The 16,203-nt window shown below is 47.0% G+C and overlaps 1 protein-coding gene, 1 non-coding gene and 1 pseudogene across 2 annotated transcripts in view; all 3 read left to right on the top strand.

Annotated features, from left to right (window-relative positions):
- SPON1 (spondin 1) overlaps positions 1–16,203 on the top strand; it is a 315,970-nt gene that overhangs the window by 284,200 nt on the left and 15,567 nt on the right. The window contains exon 7 of the mRNA XM_019975385.2: positions 10,143–10,207. Coding sequence (XP_019830944.2) covers positions 10,143–10,207 — 65 coding nt within the window. The remainder of the gene's footprint in view (positions 1–10,142; positions 10,208–16,203) is intronic.
- Positions 2,323–10,136, top strand: LOC109569723 (pyruvate dehydrogenase E1 component subunit beta, mitochondrial pseudogene; annotated as a pseudogene).
- On the top strand, positions 5,319–5,391 carry TRNAR-CCU (transfer RNA arginine (anticodon CCU)). Its single transcript has one exon. It is a non-coding gene; the product is annotated as a tRNA-Arg (tRNA).

Raw genomic sequence — 16,203 nt, 5'->3', positions numbered from 1 at the left:
AAACAGAAACAATATTGTAACAAACTCAGTGAAGACTTTAAAAGTGGTCCACATCAAAAAAAAAAAAAAAACTTAAAAAAAAAAAGCAAAGATTGAGCATACTCTAAACACTGATAGTACAGCAGTGAGTGAGCAGAATAGACAAAGCCTTTGCCCATAGAAAATGCCTATTCTAGTAAAAGTAGAAAAGATAAAAAGTAAGAAAGCAAAATGCATAGGATACTGTGTGCGTTAAGTCGCTTCGTCATGTCAAACTCTTCGCAACCCTATGGACTGTAGTCTGCCAGGCTCCTCTGTCCATGGGGATTCTCCAGGCAAGAATACTGGAGTGGGTTGCCATGCCCTCCTCTAGGGTATCTTAGTATACCAGATGGTGACAAATGTTATGGAGAAAAGACAATCAGATAAAGTGAGAGCAGGGTGCCAGGTTGAGGAAGGGGCAGGGAATTGCTATTTTGAATCGTGTGGTCAGCAGAGGCCTCACTGAGAGGGTGACATTTGAGCAAAGACCTAGAGGAGGCAGAGGAACGAGTGCTCTAGTATCTAAGAGGACATCTCCCCAGGCTCAGGGATCTGTAAGTGCTAAGTGTGTCTAGCATATCTGAGGAGATATCCAGGTGGCTGGAGCAAAGTGAGCAAAAGGGCGAGTAATAAAAGAGGAAGCTGGTGAGGTAACAGGGAGGCAGAGCAGATCATGAGGGGCCATGGCAGCCATGGCCAAGGTCCCCATTTCCTGTGCAACGTGATACCATTAGAGGATTTTGACAAGAAAAACGGCATGATGTGGCTACTGCGTGAAGAAGAGCCTGGAAGAAGGTGAGGGAAGAGGCAGAGAGACCAGCCAGGAAGCAGTTGCAACACATTTAATCCTAGTTAATGATGATACCTCGTGGCTTGGACCAAGATGGTGCCAGGGATGCAGGGAGGTACCATCCAGCCCCTGCTGCAACGATGGTGAGACACAGTTGTTGGCTCAAAAATGCATTTTAGAAGTGCAGTTGACAGATGTGCCGAAGAATCGGATGTGAAGTGAGAGAAGCATCAAGGTTGATAAACTAGAAGGATGGCTTAGCCATTTAATGCGATGTTTACAATGAGAGAAGCCAGATTTGGAGAGGAGGGCATCTTCCCTGGTGGCTCAGACAGTAAAGAATCTGCCTGCAATGCAGGAGACCTGGGTTTGCTGCCTGGGTGGAGAAGATCTCCTGGAGAAGGGAATGGCTACCCACTCCAGTATTGTTGCCTAGAGAAGCCCATGGACAGAGGAGCCTAGTGGACTATTGTCCACAGGGTCACAAAAGAATTGGACACAACTGAGTGACTAAGCACACACACAGGTTTGAGGAGGGGAAGATCAGGAACTTGGTTTCAGACACACTGAATTTGAGATACCAATTCAACATCCAGATGAAAGTGTTAGGCAGCTGGTATACAAGATGGAGTTCAGAGGCGGGGACGAGGTGAAGATGGCAGTTTAGGCGTCTTCAGTATATACGTAACTCATATTTTAAGGCATGGGACAAGAGAGATCGCTAAGGCAGTGTGGCTAGAAAAGAGAAGAGCACGGAGAGCTTGAGGCCAGGGACACTTCAGTGTTTGCAGAAAGATGAAGAGGGTCAGCACAGGAGGCTGAGAAGGAACGAGGTGAGGAGAAAATGAAAAGGCAGCAGGAGCTAGGCCAGAAGGTGTTTCAAGGCAGAAGGAGTGAGCAGCTGTGTCAGACGGTCACGGAAGCTACAAGCTGGGCACTGACCTTTGGCAGGGAGAGAGGCGAGTCTCACTCACTTCCTGTGAGAAAGGGGGACCACTTGCCTGCCTTCCTCAGAAGACTATGGTACAGCCCACAGGAGACCATGGGCAAACTGTAGAGCTCACTGAATGTGAGCTGTCTGTTTTTATTTATGACCCACTAAACCCAGAACCTGTTGAAATGATGGGAGGACGTGTTAGGCACAATTGATTTTAAAGATGCTTCTGGCTCCATTATCGCCTCATAAAAAGGCTCATTTCCTGCTGCTCTTCACGAGGACACTCATGCAAGGATGAAAAAGTCCCCCTCAGAGGTGGAAGCCATCAGGACTGATATTTTTTATGGGTGGTTAGTGGAAACTCTGGGAAAGGGTAGAAGCAAATAATGGAACCAAACACGGCTCACTGGGTCTTTACGCAAGATGACAGGCGCTGCCCTTCCAGAGGGAATCGAGTGACCCTGTGCCTCACAGCAAGGGCTCCGTGGAGAAAACTATCAACCAGGGGCAGCCATGATCTCACTGAAAAACAAGCAAAATGGTGGGGGCGGGGGGGGCGGTGGTGAGAGGGAGCTGGAGAGGAGGAATCGTGAGGGAAAGTGGAAAGAGCTTGAGCTTTGGAGTCAGGCGCGTCTGTATAGGAACCATGATTACCAGATGGTCTTTACAAGTCACGTGACCTCCCTGGCCCTCAGTTTCCTCATCTGCAGCAGGAAATGGTAGCAATTCCCAAAGGTTTTCCTAAGAAGCGAGCTGATACATGGGGAAACGCATTTAGGGTCATCGGCTTCCCTTCCCTTTAGTAGCAGTGGTGTCTCTCCAACTCAAGGACCCTGTCTGCCCCCTTCTTTGGCAGAAGCAGTTCTCAGGACAGCATTAACATGAACAGCATCGTGAAACTGTTTGAGAATCCTTCCTCCTCCTCCTCCACCCCCACCCATGAGGCTGCAATTTTCAGAACTCAGGGTACAGTAGGACATGCCCTGAAGGACAGCAGAAGCCCGGTGGGGGTGAGGAGAGCAGGGAATGTTGGGGGCAAGAGGCAGGAGTGGGGCCTTTTCCAAGAGAGCCTCACCCTCCTGCCCCCTCCACCTGCATTCACAGGCTGACAAACGTGGTCTCCAGAGTCAGGCTGAGGTTTGAACTCTGGACCTGCACTGACTAACCTGTACCTAATTTGGCCAAAGAAATGTGTTTCTGAGGATTAAAAAGTATATACCTTCCTTGAGGATGCATCCTAAGAATTTAATGAGATACTGCATGCTAAGTTGCTTCAGTCATGTCTGACTCTTTGCAACCCCATAGACAGACAGTAGCCCGCCGGGCTCTTCTGTCCATGGGGTTCACCAGGTATGAATACTGGACTGGGTTGCCATTTCCTTCTCCAGGGAACAAGATATTAGATATCAGGTAATTCTCAAGGTGCCTAGCACCTAGAAACCAGATTCCTATGGTCATTGTTTGTTTCTACTTGTTTCGTTCCTTCTGCTCTGTGACGTGGATTGCATCCCATTTCTCTTTTTGCTGATCTAGGGCAGGACCTGCGATGGTGAGGAAGTTTAGCCTCGGTGCTGCCCAGAGCATTCAGATCAGATCAGTCACTCAGTCGTGTCTGACTCTTTGCGACCCCATGAATCGCAGCACGCCAGGCCTCCCTGTCCATCACCAACTCCCGGAGTTCACTGAGACTCACATCCATCGAGTCAGTGATGCTATCCAGCCATCTCATCCTCTGTCGTCCCCTTCTCCTCTTGCCCCCCATCCCTCCCAGCATCAGAGGGCCTTAGAATGAGGAAGCAGGTTGTAGTTCAGAACTGCGAGATAAAGACAAAAGATAGGAGCTGGGAAGGTATAGGAACAAAGAGGAGGGAAAGGGTGAGGCAGGGTGGAGGGGACAGCCTCACGTGTTACTGTGAGTGTGGATGAGATGACCGACCTTTCCTGCTTCTGGAGCTGGTTCTGGAGGGCATGGAGGGTCAGTGTGGGGTAAGGCTTGTTCAGAGAAACCGCCCTGGCCCCCCAGAGCCACGTTCTGCCTCTCTGCTCTACTCAGACTTGACATCTCTTGATATCCATGTGATTTCTGCCTCTGACCTGTCACAGACCTGTTTCCACAAACCCCCCTTTCTCCAAACCTGACCTCAGCCCCTGGCCTGATTTAGGCTGTGTGATTCCCATTTGGTTCATGCAGATGGAAGTGTGAGTACAGCTGTAAGACCATAACAATATGTTTACAAAAGCAAAATGAGAGAACGCATCCCTGTGAAGGTGGACATGAGTACCCTGTCCTTTCTTGGAGGACTTTTATTTTAATTGGCATAGTTCTGGGAAAGTGCTAACATCATGCAGATGAGGTGTGAACTGTGAGTGCCCTGAAATACTTTGTTTGAAAACACTCCTGTGGGAGATGGATAAGGGCTATAAGGATTCTTGAAAGATCCTTTCTGGGCCTTAGAGACTTGTTAAAGGAGTTTTTCATTTAAGTCTGAAGTTTGGGTTGCTTGCTCTGAATTTAGGTCCTTCAGTCTTCAGAATGTAAAATACCTGGTCCCCCAGTGCCCCATCCAAGGCTCTCCCAGCTACACGAACCTTTAAATAAGGGGACATTCTCCTGAGGCTTCACGGCTTTGCAGCTGTCCCTGGGTACTCCATTCTCTGTACTCAGGCGGTACAAATCAGTTCTAATACCAGCGTGGCCTAAATGTGAATAAGAATAGGGACTCTTCTTGTGGTCCAGTGGCTAAGACTCTCACTACCAATGCAGGGGACCCACGTTTGATCCCTGATCGGGGAACTAGATCCTCCATGTTGCAACTAAGACCCAGTGCAGCCAAATAAATAAAAATCAACATTTTTTATCTAAATAAAAAAAGAATAAGAATAGTAACGAGTATTGATGCTAATACAGGCACAGGATTAGCACATTACTTGAATTATGTCATTTTGTCCCCCTAACAACACTATGCGGTAGACACACTTTTTAACTCAATGTTTCAGAGATGAGAAAGCTAAAGGAAGTCAGAGTCTCACTAAAAGACACGGAGCTAGTCACGGTGCAGTCAGGGTTTGAATTCAGGTATAATAACTAGGGCTTATGTTGCAACCACGCTACTTTCCTGCCTGCTGGATTAGTAAAGATGAAAAAGATTGATAGCATCCAGTGTGCCCAAAGTTGCAAAAACACTGGCACACACACGTACTTGAAGAAGTATCAGTTGGTACAGACATTTGGAGGACAGTTTGGTAGGTGCCACCAAAATTGTCAATTTGCTTCATTGTTCGATCATTCTTGGAAATTTATGACATAGGAACTTATAAAGAAGTACATTCACAAGTGTTCAGTAGAGCATCATGTATAGAAACAAATATCCACCAATAATACCAGCTACATAAGAGAGCATCCATGCTATAGAATTCTACACATACATTAAAACAAACAAAAATGGTGTGGCTTTGCTTTCCCACCAATTTACTAAGTATCCACAGCACTTGGATTTGGCTGCGAACAGGCCAGACTCTCTCCAATCCTGAAAAGCTTTGGTTCTACTTTAAGAAAACTATGTCAGGACTTCCCTGGTGGCCCAGCGGCTAAGACTCTGTACTCCTGATGCAGGGAGCCCAGGTTCGAGCCCTGGTTAGGGAAATAGATCTCATATGGTACAACTAAGACCAGGTGCAGCAAAATAAATACATGAATGAAACATTCTTTTTGAAAAAGAAAGAAAAATGTTTAGTTTCTCAAATACATTTTTCCAAATGGTTCCTGTGCTCTTATTTCATTGGATACCACAAACATGCAGATGGTATGTAACCATAAGATGAAACAGCGGACAGGAAGAAGCTGTTCTAAGGCCTGCACCCATGGACAACCATCCTTGGAGCCTCCATGGCTCTAAAAGGTACAGATAGAATGCCAGTACCATAAATAAACACTAATGGAGAGCCTCGACAATTTCTGAGTTATATACTACAAAGGCAAAATCAATGTCATTAGTTGCAATTTGACAACCAAGGTTTCGTTGTAATACGAGGTATGTCTGCAGGGCCAGCCAGCTAACCTAGTGGCCCCTTAACTCCACCCACATTGACTTTTTTTTATTACTATTTTTATTTATTTGGTTGCACTGGGTCTTCCTTACTGCATGTGGGCTTTCTCTCGTTGTGGGAGCGAGGGCTACTCATCGTGGCAGTGCTCAGGCTTCTCACTGTGGCGGCTTCTTGCTGCAGAGCACAGGCTACAGGAGTGAGAGCTTCGGCTGTGGTAGCCTGTGGGCCCTGGAACACACAGGTTTAGCAGTTGTAGAGCGTGGGCTTAGTTGCTCCGCAGCGTGTGGGATCTTCCCAGATCAGGGATCAAACCCAAGTCCCCTGCACGGGCAGGCAGATTCTTATCCACTGCACCACCAGGGAAGTCCCTACTTTTTTTAGTAAAGTATTTCTTCAAGGGCAAAAGGACTATCATCAGACAGTATCTCATAACTTGGATCTCATGCTTGGATTTCCTTTTTCTTAGTCTTGACCTGGCTTACCCTAGTTTGAGAATCTCAAACACTCTCAAAATCAACAAAAGGAAAGCTCTGATGTCACAGGTACCGACAAGGAAAGTTTTTCATGATATGATAGTAAGGGGAAAATGTAAAAATCATGGTGCAGAATGAGATTTCAATATGATGCAGTTTTCGTGGGAAGGCCATATCTAATGTTCATGCACACACACACGCGTGTTGTACCTAAGTATAGTAAAAGATCTGGGATGATATGTACCACACTGTAACATGCTGGAGAGGGAGGTGGCAGAAGGCAGGATAGATGCTAGAGTGGAGAGCTCAGCATTTACACTGTGCTTCTGTGATGCTAAATTTTCCCACAAAAAGCATGTATTATTCTGAAATTAAAAATCAAAGGAAAAAACTAGATGATGCAGGCCATGTAGGCGAAACTTGGGAATTAAGAAATCCCTGTGGTTTCGGCAGCAGGCAGAGGACATGGTCAGGATGGCCATGGTTGCTGGGTTGGTGCGGAGACTCCTTGAGCAGGTCTCTGGTCTGCTGAGGAGGGGTTCCCCCAGACCACACTGGCCACACTGCAGGCGACAGTTCATGAGGCTATAAATCAAGGTATGGAGGAGGAGACGGAAAGAGCTGGGAGCTATTTCTACTTGGGGAAGAAGTTGCCCTGTACGATGGGATTAGTCGAGGCCTGTGAGAAGAATATGGAGATAAGAGGATCATAGATACTCCAGTTATCTGAGTCGGGTTTTGCTGGAATTGCTGTAGGTGCAGTTCTGGCTGGGTTAAGGCCCATTTGTGAATTTATGCTCTTCAGTTTCTCTATGCAAGCCATTTACCAGGTTATAAACTCAGCTACCAAGACCTGTTACGCATCAGGAGGCCTTCAGCCAGTGCCCTTAGTCTTCAGGGCGCCCAGTGGCGCCCCCACAGGCGTAGCTGCCCAACACTCCCAGTGCTTTGCTGCCTGGTATGAGCACCTCCCAGGCTTGAAGGTGATCAGTCCCTGGAATTCAGAGGATGCAAAAGGACTTATTAAATCTGCCATTCAGGGTAAGTCCAGTGGTGGTGCTGGAGGGGAACTGATGTATAAAGTTCCTTTTGAACTTCCCCAGGAGCACAGTCAAAAGATTATCTGATCCCTATAGGAAAAGCCAAACTGGAAAGGCAGGGTACACGTGCAATCATAGCTTCTCATGCAAGACCTGTCAGCCACTGCTTAGAAGCTCAGCAGTGCTATCTAAAGAGGGACTTGAATATGAGCTGATACATCTGCAGACCATCAGACCGATGGACATTGAAACAAGAGAAACCAATGTCATGCAGACCAGTCACCTTGTTATTGTGGAAGGAGGCTGGTCACAGTTGGCAGTAGGAGCTGCAATCTGTGCCAGGGTGATGGAGGGTCCTGTGTTCAATTTCCTGGATGCTCCTACAGCTCGTGTCACCGCCACTGAGGTCCCTAGAAGACAGATTCTAGAAGATTCTAGAAGACAACTCTGTACCTCAGGTTAAAGACTTCATATCTGCAATAAAGAAAACACTAAATATCTAGTCTGGACTTGAATTTCAGGTCATTGGGATTTACTTAAAATACTTGCTGACACTTCAGCTGGACTATCCTGTAAGACCTTCTGATTTGTAAAATTATCTCTAAAAGCAACAGTGGATGTTTTTGTACTGGGAAGAAGTTTAAATGTGTTTGTGGAAAAGCTCTCCACTCTCCTGCCTAAGTTCCATGCTCTTTTAGTCTGCTACAAGCAGCCAAGTTCTCTGAATAAGATTCATATACAATTTTACCCTCTCACTAGAAGGACAAGGTTTAAATGCGGCAGAGTCCTGATGAAAGATATATCCTAAAAAGGATAACTTAAATGTAAAAATAAAAGCATACAACCTACATTTACTGTTAGACTGTTGTGATGAGGAATAAAGGAATTCGTACTTTTAAAAGAAAAAGGAAGTCAGCATGGAAGTTATGGGGAACTGTTGTGGGGTTTAGGCAGGCAGTGAATGTGGTCAGTTTTGCACCAATGTGGAGGGTGGTCTGGGGAAAAGTAAGAAGATGCTGGAGCCAGGGCAACCAGTGAGGAGACCATGGAAGGACTTAAGAGAGGCTAAGACTGTGAACACAGTGGATCTTGGAGCCTGGCAGCTGTGAGGGGGTGAGAGGTGGAGAGATGCAGGCAGCTTGGGGATGTGCTCAGTGGGGCTGCTGGAGAAACAGCCGTATTCTGGGGGCAGCTAAAGAATTCAGTGTGGGACACGTATGAGCTGAGCATACCTTGTATGATCGAGGAAACCTCGATCACAGGGTCCAGCTTGGGCTTTCAGGAGACAGGTCACCTCTCACACGTGACTTCACGTCGGGCAGTTTCCCTTGGTCACTCAGCATATGTGTCTTAGGAGTGAGTGAGGGATACAGTGTCAACAAATAAAACAATCTCCCAGGAGAAGTGTCACACGCTCTGTTGGAACTTGGAAATGCTCTCCCTGCAGACCTGTGAGTGTGGGGATGTTTATATATCCACAGAGTGTTTCTTCTGACCAAAAGCGGGACCCGCCCCCAACCAGGGAAGCTTGAGCTTGGAGTAGGCTTTGAGCTTCTGGGGAGAGGGGGTACCCTGGGGGCCTCACCCACCCAGTGGGTGCCCAAGCCAAGCTGAGTTACTATCCCCTCTAAGGCATCTCCCACCCTCCCATCCTTCCCTGGCTATAGACTAGGTGCTCCAAACCAGAGGCTCTTTATAATCTTTGGGCCTGAGCCTGGAGGCACCTCTGACCTCCTCATTGTATATAGTTTCCTTGGGGCTGTGGGATTTTCTGGGCAACGTACCCACCAACTAAGGAGAAGTTCACCAATTCATCCCAAATATGTGCTAGGTACCTACTGCCAGGAACAACTCCAAGGACTGAGGCAGAGCCGTGGGCCAGTGCAGCTAGTCTCCGCCCTCCTGAAATTCAGAGACCGTTCAGTCGGCATCAAAGCTCTTCCTGTCCCTGCTGGTAACATCCTGGGCTTTTCTGTGGAGCATGGACGGTGCTGTCTGAGCGCTGCTGGGCCCAGGCTGGGGGAAGGCAGGCTCTGGGATCAGCTGAATCTGCTCTGGGGAAACCCCCACCAGAGCTGAATTTGGGCACCTGTGGATACTTACTCTTTGAAAAGCATATGGAAACCCTCAGCCCCAATGTGTTATTGAAATAAAAACCCAAACCAACCTCGAAGCGAAGCTAAGCAAGATTAACAACATTCTGATTTTTCTCCCTCATGTTGGTGATGAAGGCTCTCCTTCCCAATGTTAATTATCAGATTCTTCTTCAAAAAATTCTCTTAGGTTCTCAAGCTTTAAGAGTGCCCTACACACTGCCCAAAGCAAAATAGAGCAGGATAACATGAGTGGCCCAGGAGCGTGGGGCTCAGGCTTCTCTTCGCCCTCCTTGTCCAAGGGAGTCTGATCCAGTGTGTATAGTCTCGACGGCAAGGGAGGCCGTGGGGGTGACGCTCCTCGAGGTTAGGTGTGGCTGGAGCAGACCCGTCAGCGCCTGGACGTGGAGAGCATGAGCTGCCCTCCAGCCTGGCCATCCCCGCCAGAGGGCAGGTCAGAGCCTGGCTCCCAAGGGGAAGGGTCTGAGATGGAAACCTCAGGTGTGGCTCAGTGGGACCGTTGGTATTCAGCACACACCAGGCACCCTGGACATAGCCCCACCTCACAGGACCGCCAAGACTCCAGGGTGCCCCCACCCTGGAGCAGGCTGTCTCCACACCTGGGTAGGTAGAGCCTCTGCAGCAGGTAAGGGTGTGGGGTGGACAACGTCACCATGTTAAAGCCATCTTTTTCCCTGAGCCCAGCTCTCCTCACTAAATACCTGTGGTCCTTTTTTACAGAGCGACGAGGTCCTCACCGTCATCAAAGCCAAAGCTCAGTGGCCAGCCTGGCAGCCTCTCAACGTGTAAGTAGCAACGCCCTGTCCAGCCCCGGTCCTGGCCTTGTACTTGGAGCTGCCCACCTACTGGCCACCACATGCCAGTCATGTCATACAAGTCGGTACTGCCTCTTAGGTGAGGTGCACCGCCCACTGCCCATGGGTAGAGTATCAAGTATTTCCACTCCTTGGGGAATGCGGGCTTGGTATCTGTGTCCCCCATGGCTTGAACACCACAGAGTACCCAGACATTGGAGGTGTTAACACAGTTAACTACAAGACATCAGGGGGAGAATTCTGCACTGAGATATAAAATTGAGGGTCACCAAGGCGTGGGAAACGATCAACACCAAGCACATGGATGACAGAGAGAGCCGGAGAATGAGAGTCCGGGGCTTGGAACGGAGTCCCAAGGGAGCTCTAACATTGACTGCTGAGGAGGACTTGCCTGCAAAGGAAGCAAAAACAGAGTAGCAAGGAGATTAGGGAAGGAAGCTCAGTATCAGGGAAACCAAGGAAAGAAAGCATTCAAGGAGACAGCGGGGGATTCCCTGATGGTCCAGTGGTTAGGACTCTACATTTTCACTGCCAAGGGCGAGGGTTCATCCTCTGGTTGGGGAACTAAGATCCTGCAAGCCTTGCAGTGTGGCCAAGCAAAAAAAAAAAAAAGAGAGAGAGAGTGACCAGCTGTGTCCAGGGTAACTAAGAGATTAAGGAAGGTTGGAGCTGCACAATGCCTATTGGATTTATCAACATCATCAGTGACCTTACTGGGAATCCTTTCTGCTGAGTAATGGGGAGAGGGGACACAGCCTGGAACAGGGTGAAATGTGACCAGAAGGTGAGGTTATGGAATCAGTGAGTGCAGACAGCTCTTCTGCGAAGTTTGCTGTGAAAGAAGAGAGACTGGGCAGGAGATCCAGGAGGATGAAAGAATCGATGGAGCCTTTTTTTTTTTTTTTTTTTTTTAAAGATAGAGGAGACTTACTGAAAACTTGGAACAAAATATTTGGGGGCACCTTTTCACCCTTCACCCAGCCCTCAGACTTCCTAGGACCCTAGTGAAACAGGATTGATCCATGGCAAACACTGATTCCCCAAACTCCCAAAGCCTCTGCCCTCATGCTACCAGCTTGTTAAGGGAAAGGAATTTTCCTTTGGTTTTCCCATACCCCAGTCTCCCCTTTCCTCTTCCAAATCTCATTAGGAAGTCAAATTAGGAAGCCTCCATGCAGCCAAGTTTTGCTTTGCAGAAACAGCCCTGCCCCTCCTTGTGAGCCTGCTCGATTGAGGTTAATGGGATTCCAGCCTCCCTCGGGCCAGTGGAAAGCCAGGGTGACCTACTTTGTGAGGTCCTGCCCGGCAAAACTGACTTGTTTTTCAATGATCTTCATCTTTATCCCCAGGACCACTTCTCAAAGGACAGCCACGAATGAACAAATTAGCTGCTGACTTGTTTAGCTCAATAAATCAAGCTGCAGGTCCAACAGCCCAGAGCACAGGTAGAGACCGGAAAGACAAATTCTGAGCAAAACGCACGTCCTTCATGAGTTCCTCCAGTACCGGAGTAGAAAATGCCCATCTTTCCTCAAATCAGTGCTGAATTTTCACCACCCAGTTCCTCCAGTTTAATCTGTTAGGAATTACTGAATCTTTTAAAAATAATTTTTATTCCCTTTCTTATAATGTATCCTGTAAATCATCCCCTTAATTATTCCCAGCCATTCTGTTTAATTAACATGTGTTTAGTCAGGTCTGTTTGCGAGAAAAATGAGAGGTTAAATAGAGACATGGTCCTCACCCTTTCCAAAAATCATGCCTCTGGAGGGTCTGTGCTCCCTTACTCATTTCAGTCATGGTTCCCAGGGGGCCAGACGCATCTTTCTCTCAAATCAGGGCTGGAAGTTTCAGAGCCCTCCAGTCTCCTGGAGAACCTGTCCAAGACCACTAATTTCCTCAAGATTGTAAAAAAAGACTGGCTTTGAACCTGAGAAGCCAACAGTAGATCTAAATGGGCCAGATGGACCTGGAACCCTAGATGCCTCTAGGTTATATACAGTTTTCCAAGGTAGAAACCTCATGGAAACATTTCTCCACCCACACAGAACTTCAACTTAGTGAATGACTCTGGCGCCACCTAGTGTCAAGATTGAGTTTCTGCAACTTTGAAAGCTTTGTATTGGAGATTATTTGAAATGAACAAAAGGGACAAAATGTGACTTGAGTCTCACTGATGGTTGTTGTTCAGTTGCTATGTCTGGTCAGACTCTTTGCGACCCCATGGACTCCAGGATCCTCTGTCCTTCAGTGTCTCCTGGAGTTTGTGCAAATTCATGTCCATTGAGTTGGTGATGCTATCTATCTCATGGTCTGCCGCTCCGTTCTTTTGCCTTCAATCTTTCCTAGCATCATGGTCTTTTCCAACAAGTCAACTCTTTGCATCAGATGGCCAAGTATCAAAGCTTCAGCAACAATCCTTCCAATGAGTATTCAAGGTTGATTTCCTTTAGGGTTGACTGGTTTGATCTCCTTGCAGTCCAAGGGACTCTCAAGAGTCTTCTCCAGCACCACAGTTCGAAAGCATCAGTTCTTCAGCGAGAGTCTAACTGATACAGATCTGTAACTTAGATTGATATAGTAAGTCTAGATTGGTATAGAAAGACCATGCTGCTGCTAAGTCGCTTTAGTCGTATCCGACTCTGTGCGACCCCATAGACGGCAGCCCACCAGGCTCCCTGTCCCTGGGATTCTCCAGGCAAGAACACTGGAGTGGGTTGCCATTTCCTTCTCCAATGCATGAAAGTGAAAAGTGAAAGTGAAGTCGCTCAGTCGTATCCGACTCCTAGCGACCCCATGGACTGCAGCCTACCAGGCCCCTCCATCCATGGGATTTTCCAGGCAAAAGTACTGGAGTGGGTTGCCATTTTGTTTTTGAAAGTTTTGTTTAGAAAAGCTGAATGAGAAGGAAATCCGCATTTACCAAGTCATAGTATAAATCCGCATTTACCAAGTCATAGTATAATGCCCAGAGAAGGCAGTGGCACCCCAGTACTCTTGCCTGGAAAATCCCATGGATGGAGGAGCCTGGTAGGCTGCAGTCCATGGGGTCGCTAAGAGTCAGACATGACTGAGCGACTTCACTTTCACTTTTCATTTTCATGCATTGGAGAAGGAAATGGCAACCCACTCCAGTGTTCTTGCCTGGAGAATCCCAGGGACGGGGGAGCCTGGTGGGCTGCCATCTCTGGGGTCACACAGAGTCGGAGACGACTGAAGCGACTTAGCAGCAGTATAATGCCAGTCATGATGATAAGCAGTTTCCTCACTAAAAGCCCTGGGGTGGGTCTGAGGATGCTCCCATTTTGCAGATTAGTAACTGCAAAGGGAGGTGAAGTCAAAGCTGCTGCCACATCTAGCGGTTTCTTCCAGTCCCCTTTCCCCCCGCCCCCACACCACGCTGCCTCTCTGAATGTAAAAAGACAAAACATATTTCCATGCCTTCATTGTGTTTTCATTTTTCTGGTATGAATTATCCGTTTATAACTTTCTTACCTATTAGAATCGTCAGGTTTTGTTTTCACAGATTTAGACTAGCTCTGTAGGTACTATGCTCATGCTTAGTGGCTCAGTCCTGTCTGACTCTTTGCGACCCCATAGACTGTAGCCCACCAGGCTCCTCTGTCCATGGAATTCTCCAGGCAAGAATATGGAGTGGGTTGCCATGCCCCTCTCCAGGGGACCTTCCCGACCCAGGGATCAAACCCACATCTCCTGCATTGGCAGGCAGATTCTTTACCACTGCACCACCTGGGAACTCTGTTTGTACTATAGACATTAATATTTGTCAGTCACACTAGAGGGAGACATTTTTTTGCCAGCACATCATTCTTCCGTTCTATTTCAACATTGTTCTTTCCATTATGCAGATATTTTTGGTTGGTATATTATTCAATTAGTTACTTTTGTGACTGCTTTTATAGTTTCAAAGCTGAAAAAATTAATGTTTCTCTAACAGATCAGAACACTTGACTTCTTTCCTATGATCTGGTTGTTTTCTACTTAACTCTGAGGTTTTGCTGTTTGGGGGAATTTGATGTGTGTGATATAAGATGTGACTCCTATATATTTTTAAACTGCAATTAAGTTACCCCAACCCCACTTGCTGCATGATCTGTCCTCTCCCTCAGTTGTTTATGAGTCCTTATCTAAAGTTTCTGGACTCTTCACTCTGGGCCACTGATTTATATTTCTGTTTTTCTATTTTACATTTAGATTTCATTTATTTATTTTTGGCTGCACTGTGTCTTTGTCGCCGCACGCAGGCTTTCTCTGTGTGCCGTGTGCAGGCTTCTCACCATGGTGGCTTCTCTTGTTACGGAGAACAGGCTCTCGGGTCCGCGGGCTCTAGTTGTGGCACACAGGCATGAGGAATCTTCCCGGACCAGGGATCGAACTTGTGCCCCTTACACTGGCAGGCAGATTCTTAACCACTGGACCACCAGGGAAGTCCATCTTATCCTGAGTATTACACCATTTTAATTATCATGCTTTATAATATATTCTGATACATAGTATGGCCAGGACAACTCTCTTTCCCAGAAAAGTGATAAAAATGTAAATCCCAGATAGAAAAAATAAGATCAAATTAACAAAACACTATGTATGGGAAGACATAGAATATAAGAAAAGATGAATAAGAATTTTTATTATGAATTAAAGAATTCCAATCATATCTAGCATTTTCTAAAGAAAACTCACATATATTTTTATCATTTCCTTATTTTAAACAGCATTTTTAATTATAAAAGTAATAAATACTTTGAGGTAACTTTAAAATTAGATCTGAAGGCCAAAGCAAGTGCAAGAGCACTATATTCATTTCCTAGATTAACTCATTTATTTCAAAAAGCATTTGAGGAGAACCTACTGCATGCCGAGTTCTAGACCAGGCCCTGGGGTACAGCTGTGAACAGGACAAAAATGGCCCTTCCTCTTTTGGAACCTACCAGAACAGAGAGAAAGAAGAAACTCCAAGGAAAGAGTGAGTTCAACATGCTCTGGGAAGGTGCACCTAAGCAATTTGAGGGGGAGAGAGGAAACATTTCCTCCAGAGTATGTCACGTAAGCCAGATGCAACTGAAGGTATTAGAAAACCATCCCCAGACTTTTAGACATTCAAATTTACCATATTACTCAATTACCACATGACCGGGTGTTTCGTGCAGGGATTGGTTGCCCCAGAACTTCCTATCCCTTGAAACTTACTAAGGTCTGGAGGATACCTCACTCAGGTTACAGACCTGGCCCAAATGCACTAGCAGAAAATGATTTGTATACACCTTGTACAACACAGAAGGTTCTCAGATGGTTACATCCTTCAGCTGGGTAGAGTATCAGGGTGGTGGGTCAGGCGAGGTTTGGTTTATGTTGGTTTGGTTTCTCCAGCTCTGGATCTCTGGGCAGAGCCGCTGTGGTCCTCTTGGGCTGCCATGATGTAGCATCATCCACGGGGTGCAGGATAGGAAAGACTCGCCTGAGCCACAGGCACATGCTCAGGGAGATGGGAAGGTAACAGGTGCAGTGGTCGGTCACTATGGAAATGGAAGAGGAGCCTTCCTCTGAGGCACTGCTGGACTCCCGAGGGCTCGAGATCCAAGTAGTCCCGCTCTGCCCACGTGCCCATGCTCTCTGCCAGGCAGACCCCAGACACGTCCTGTTAATCCCTAAGTGAGCAATACCACAGCTCCCCAGGCTGCAATTCTTGTAGATACCAAGTCTTTAAAGAAGCTGCTCAAAGCTATGACCTACATGCCAGAAAATGTACACATGGGAAAAGGAAACGAGGTCCCGCAATTTGTGCCTAACTAAATAGCAGACTATGTCAGTGGGGCCTTCAGCAGTCTTTAAAGGCTTCCTGACATAGCATCTCCTTTGAGGTGGCAGGTGGGTGATGTCACATGAGGAAACCAAGGCTGGAAGAGTGAGTGAGCTAACCTAATAAGTAGCGGAGCTCGTCATCACAC

This window comes from Bos indicus, chromosome 15 (genome assembly GCF_029378745.1).
Source record: "Bos indicus isolate NIAB-ARS_2022 breed Sahiwal x Tharparkar chromosome 15, NIAB-ARS_B.indTharparkar_mat_pri_1.0, whole genome shotgun sequence".
Classification (NCBI taxonomy): Eukaryota; Metazoa; Chordata; class Mammalia; order Artiodactyla; family Bovidae; genus Bos; species Bos indicus.
Note: the sequence above shows the minus strand (reverse complement) of the source record. Positions and strands in the feature narration are given on the sequence as shown.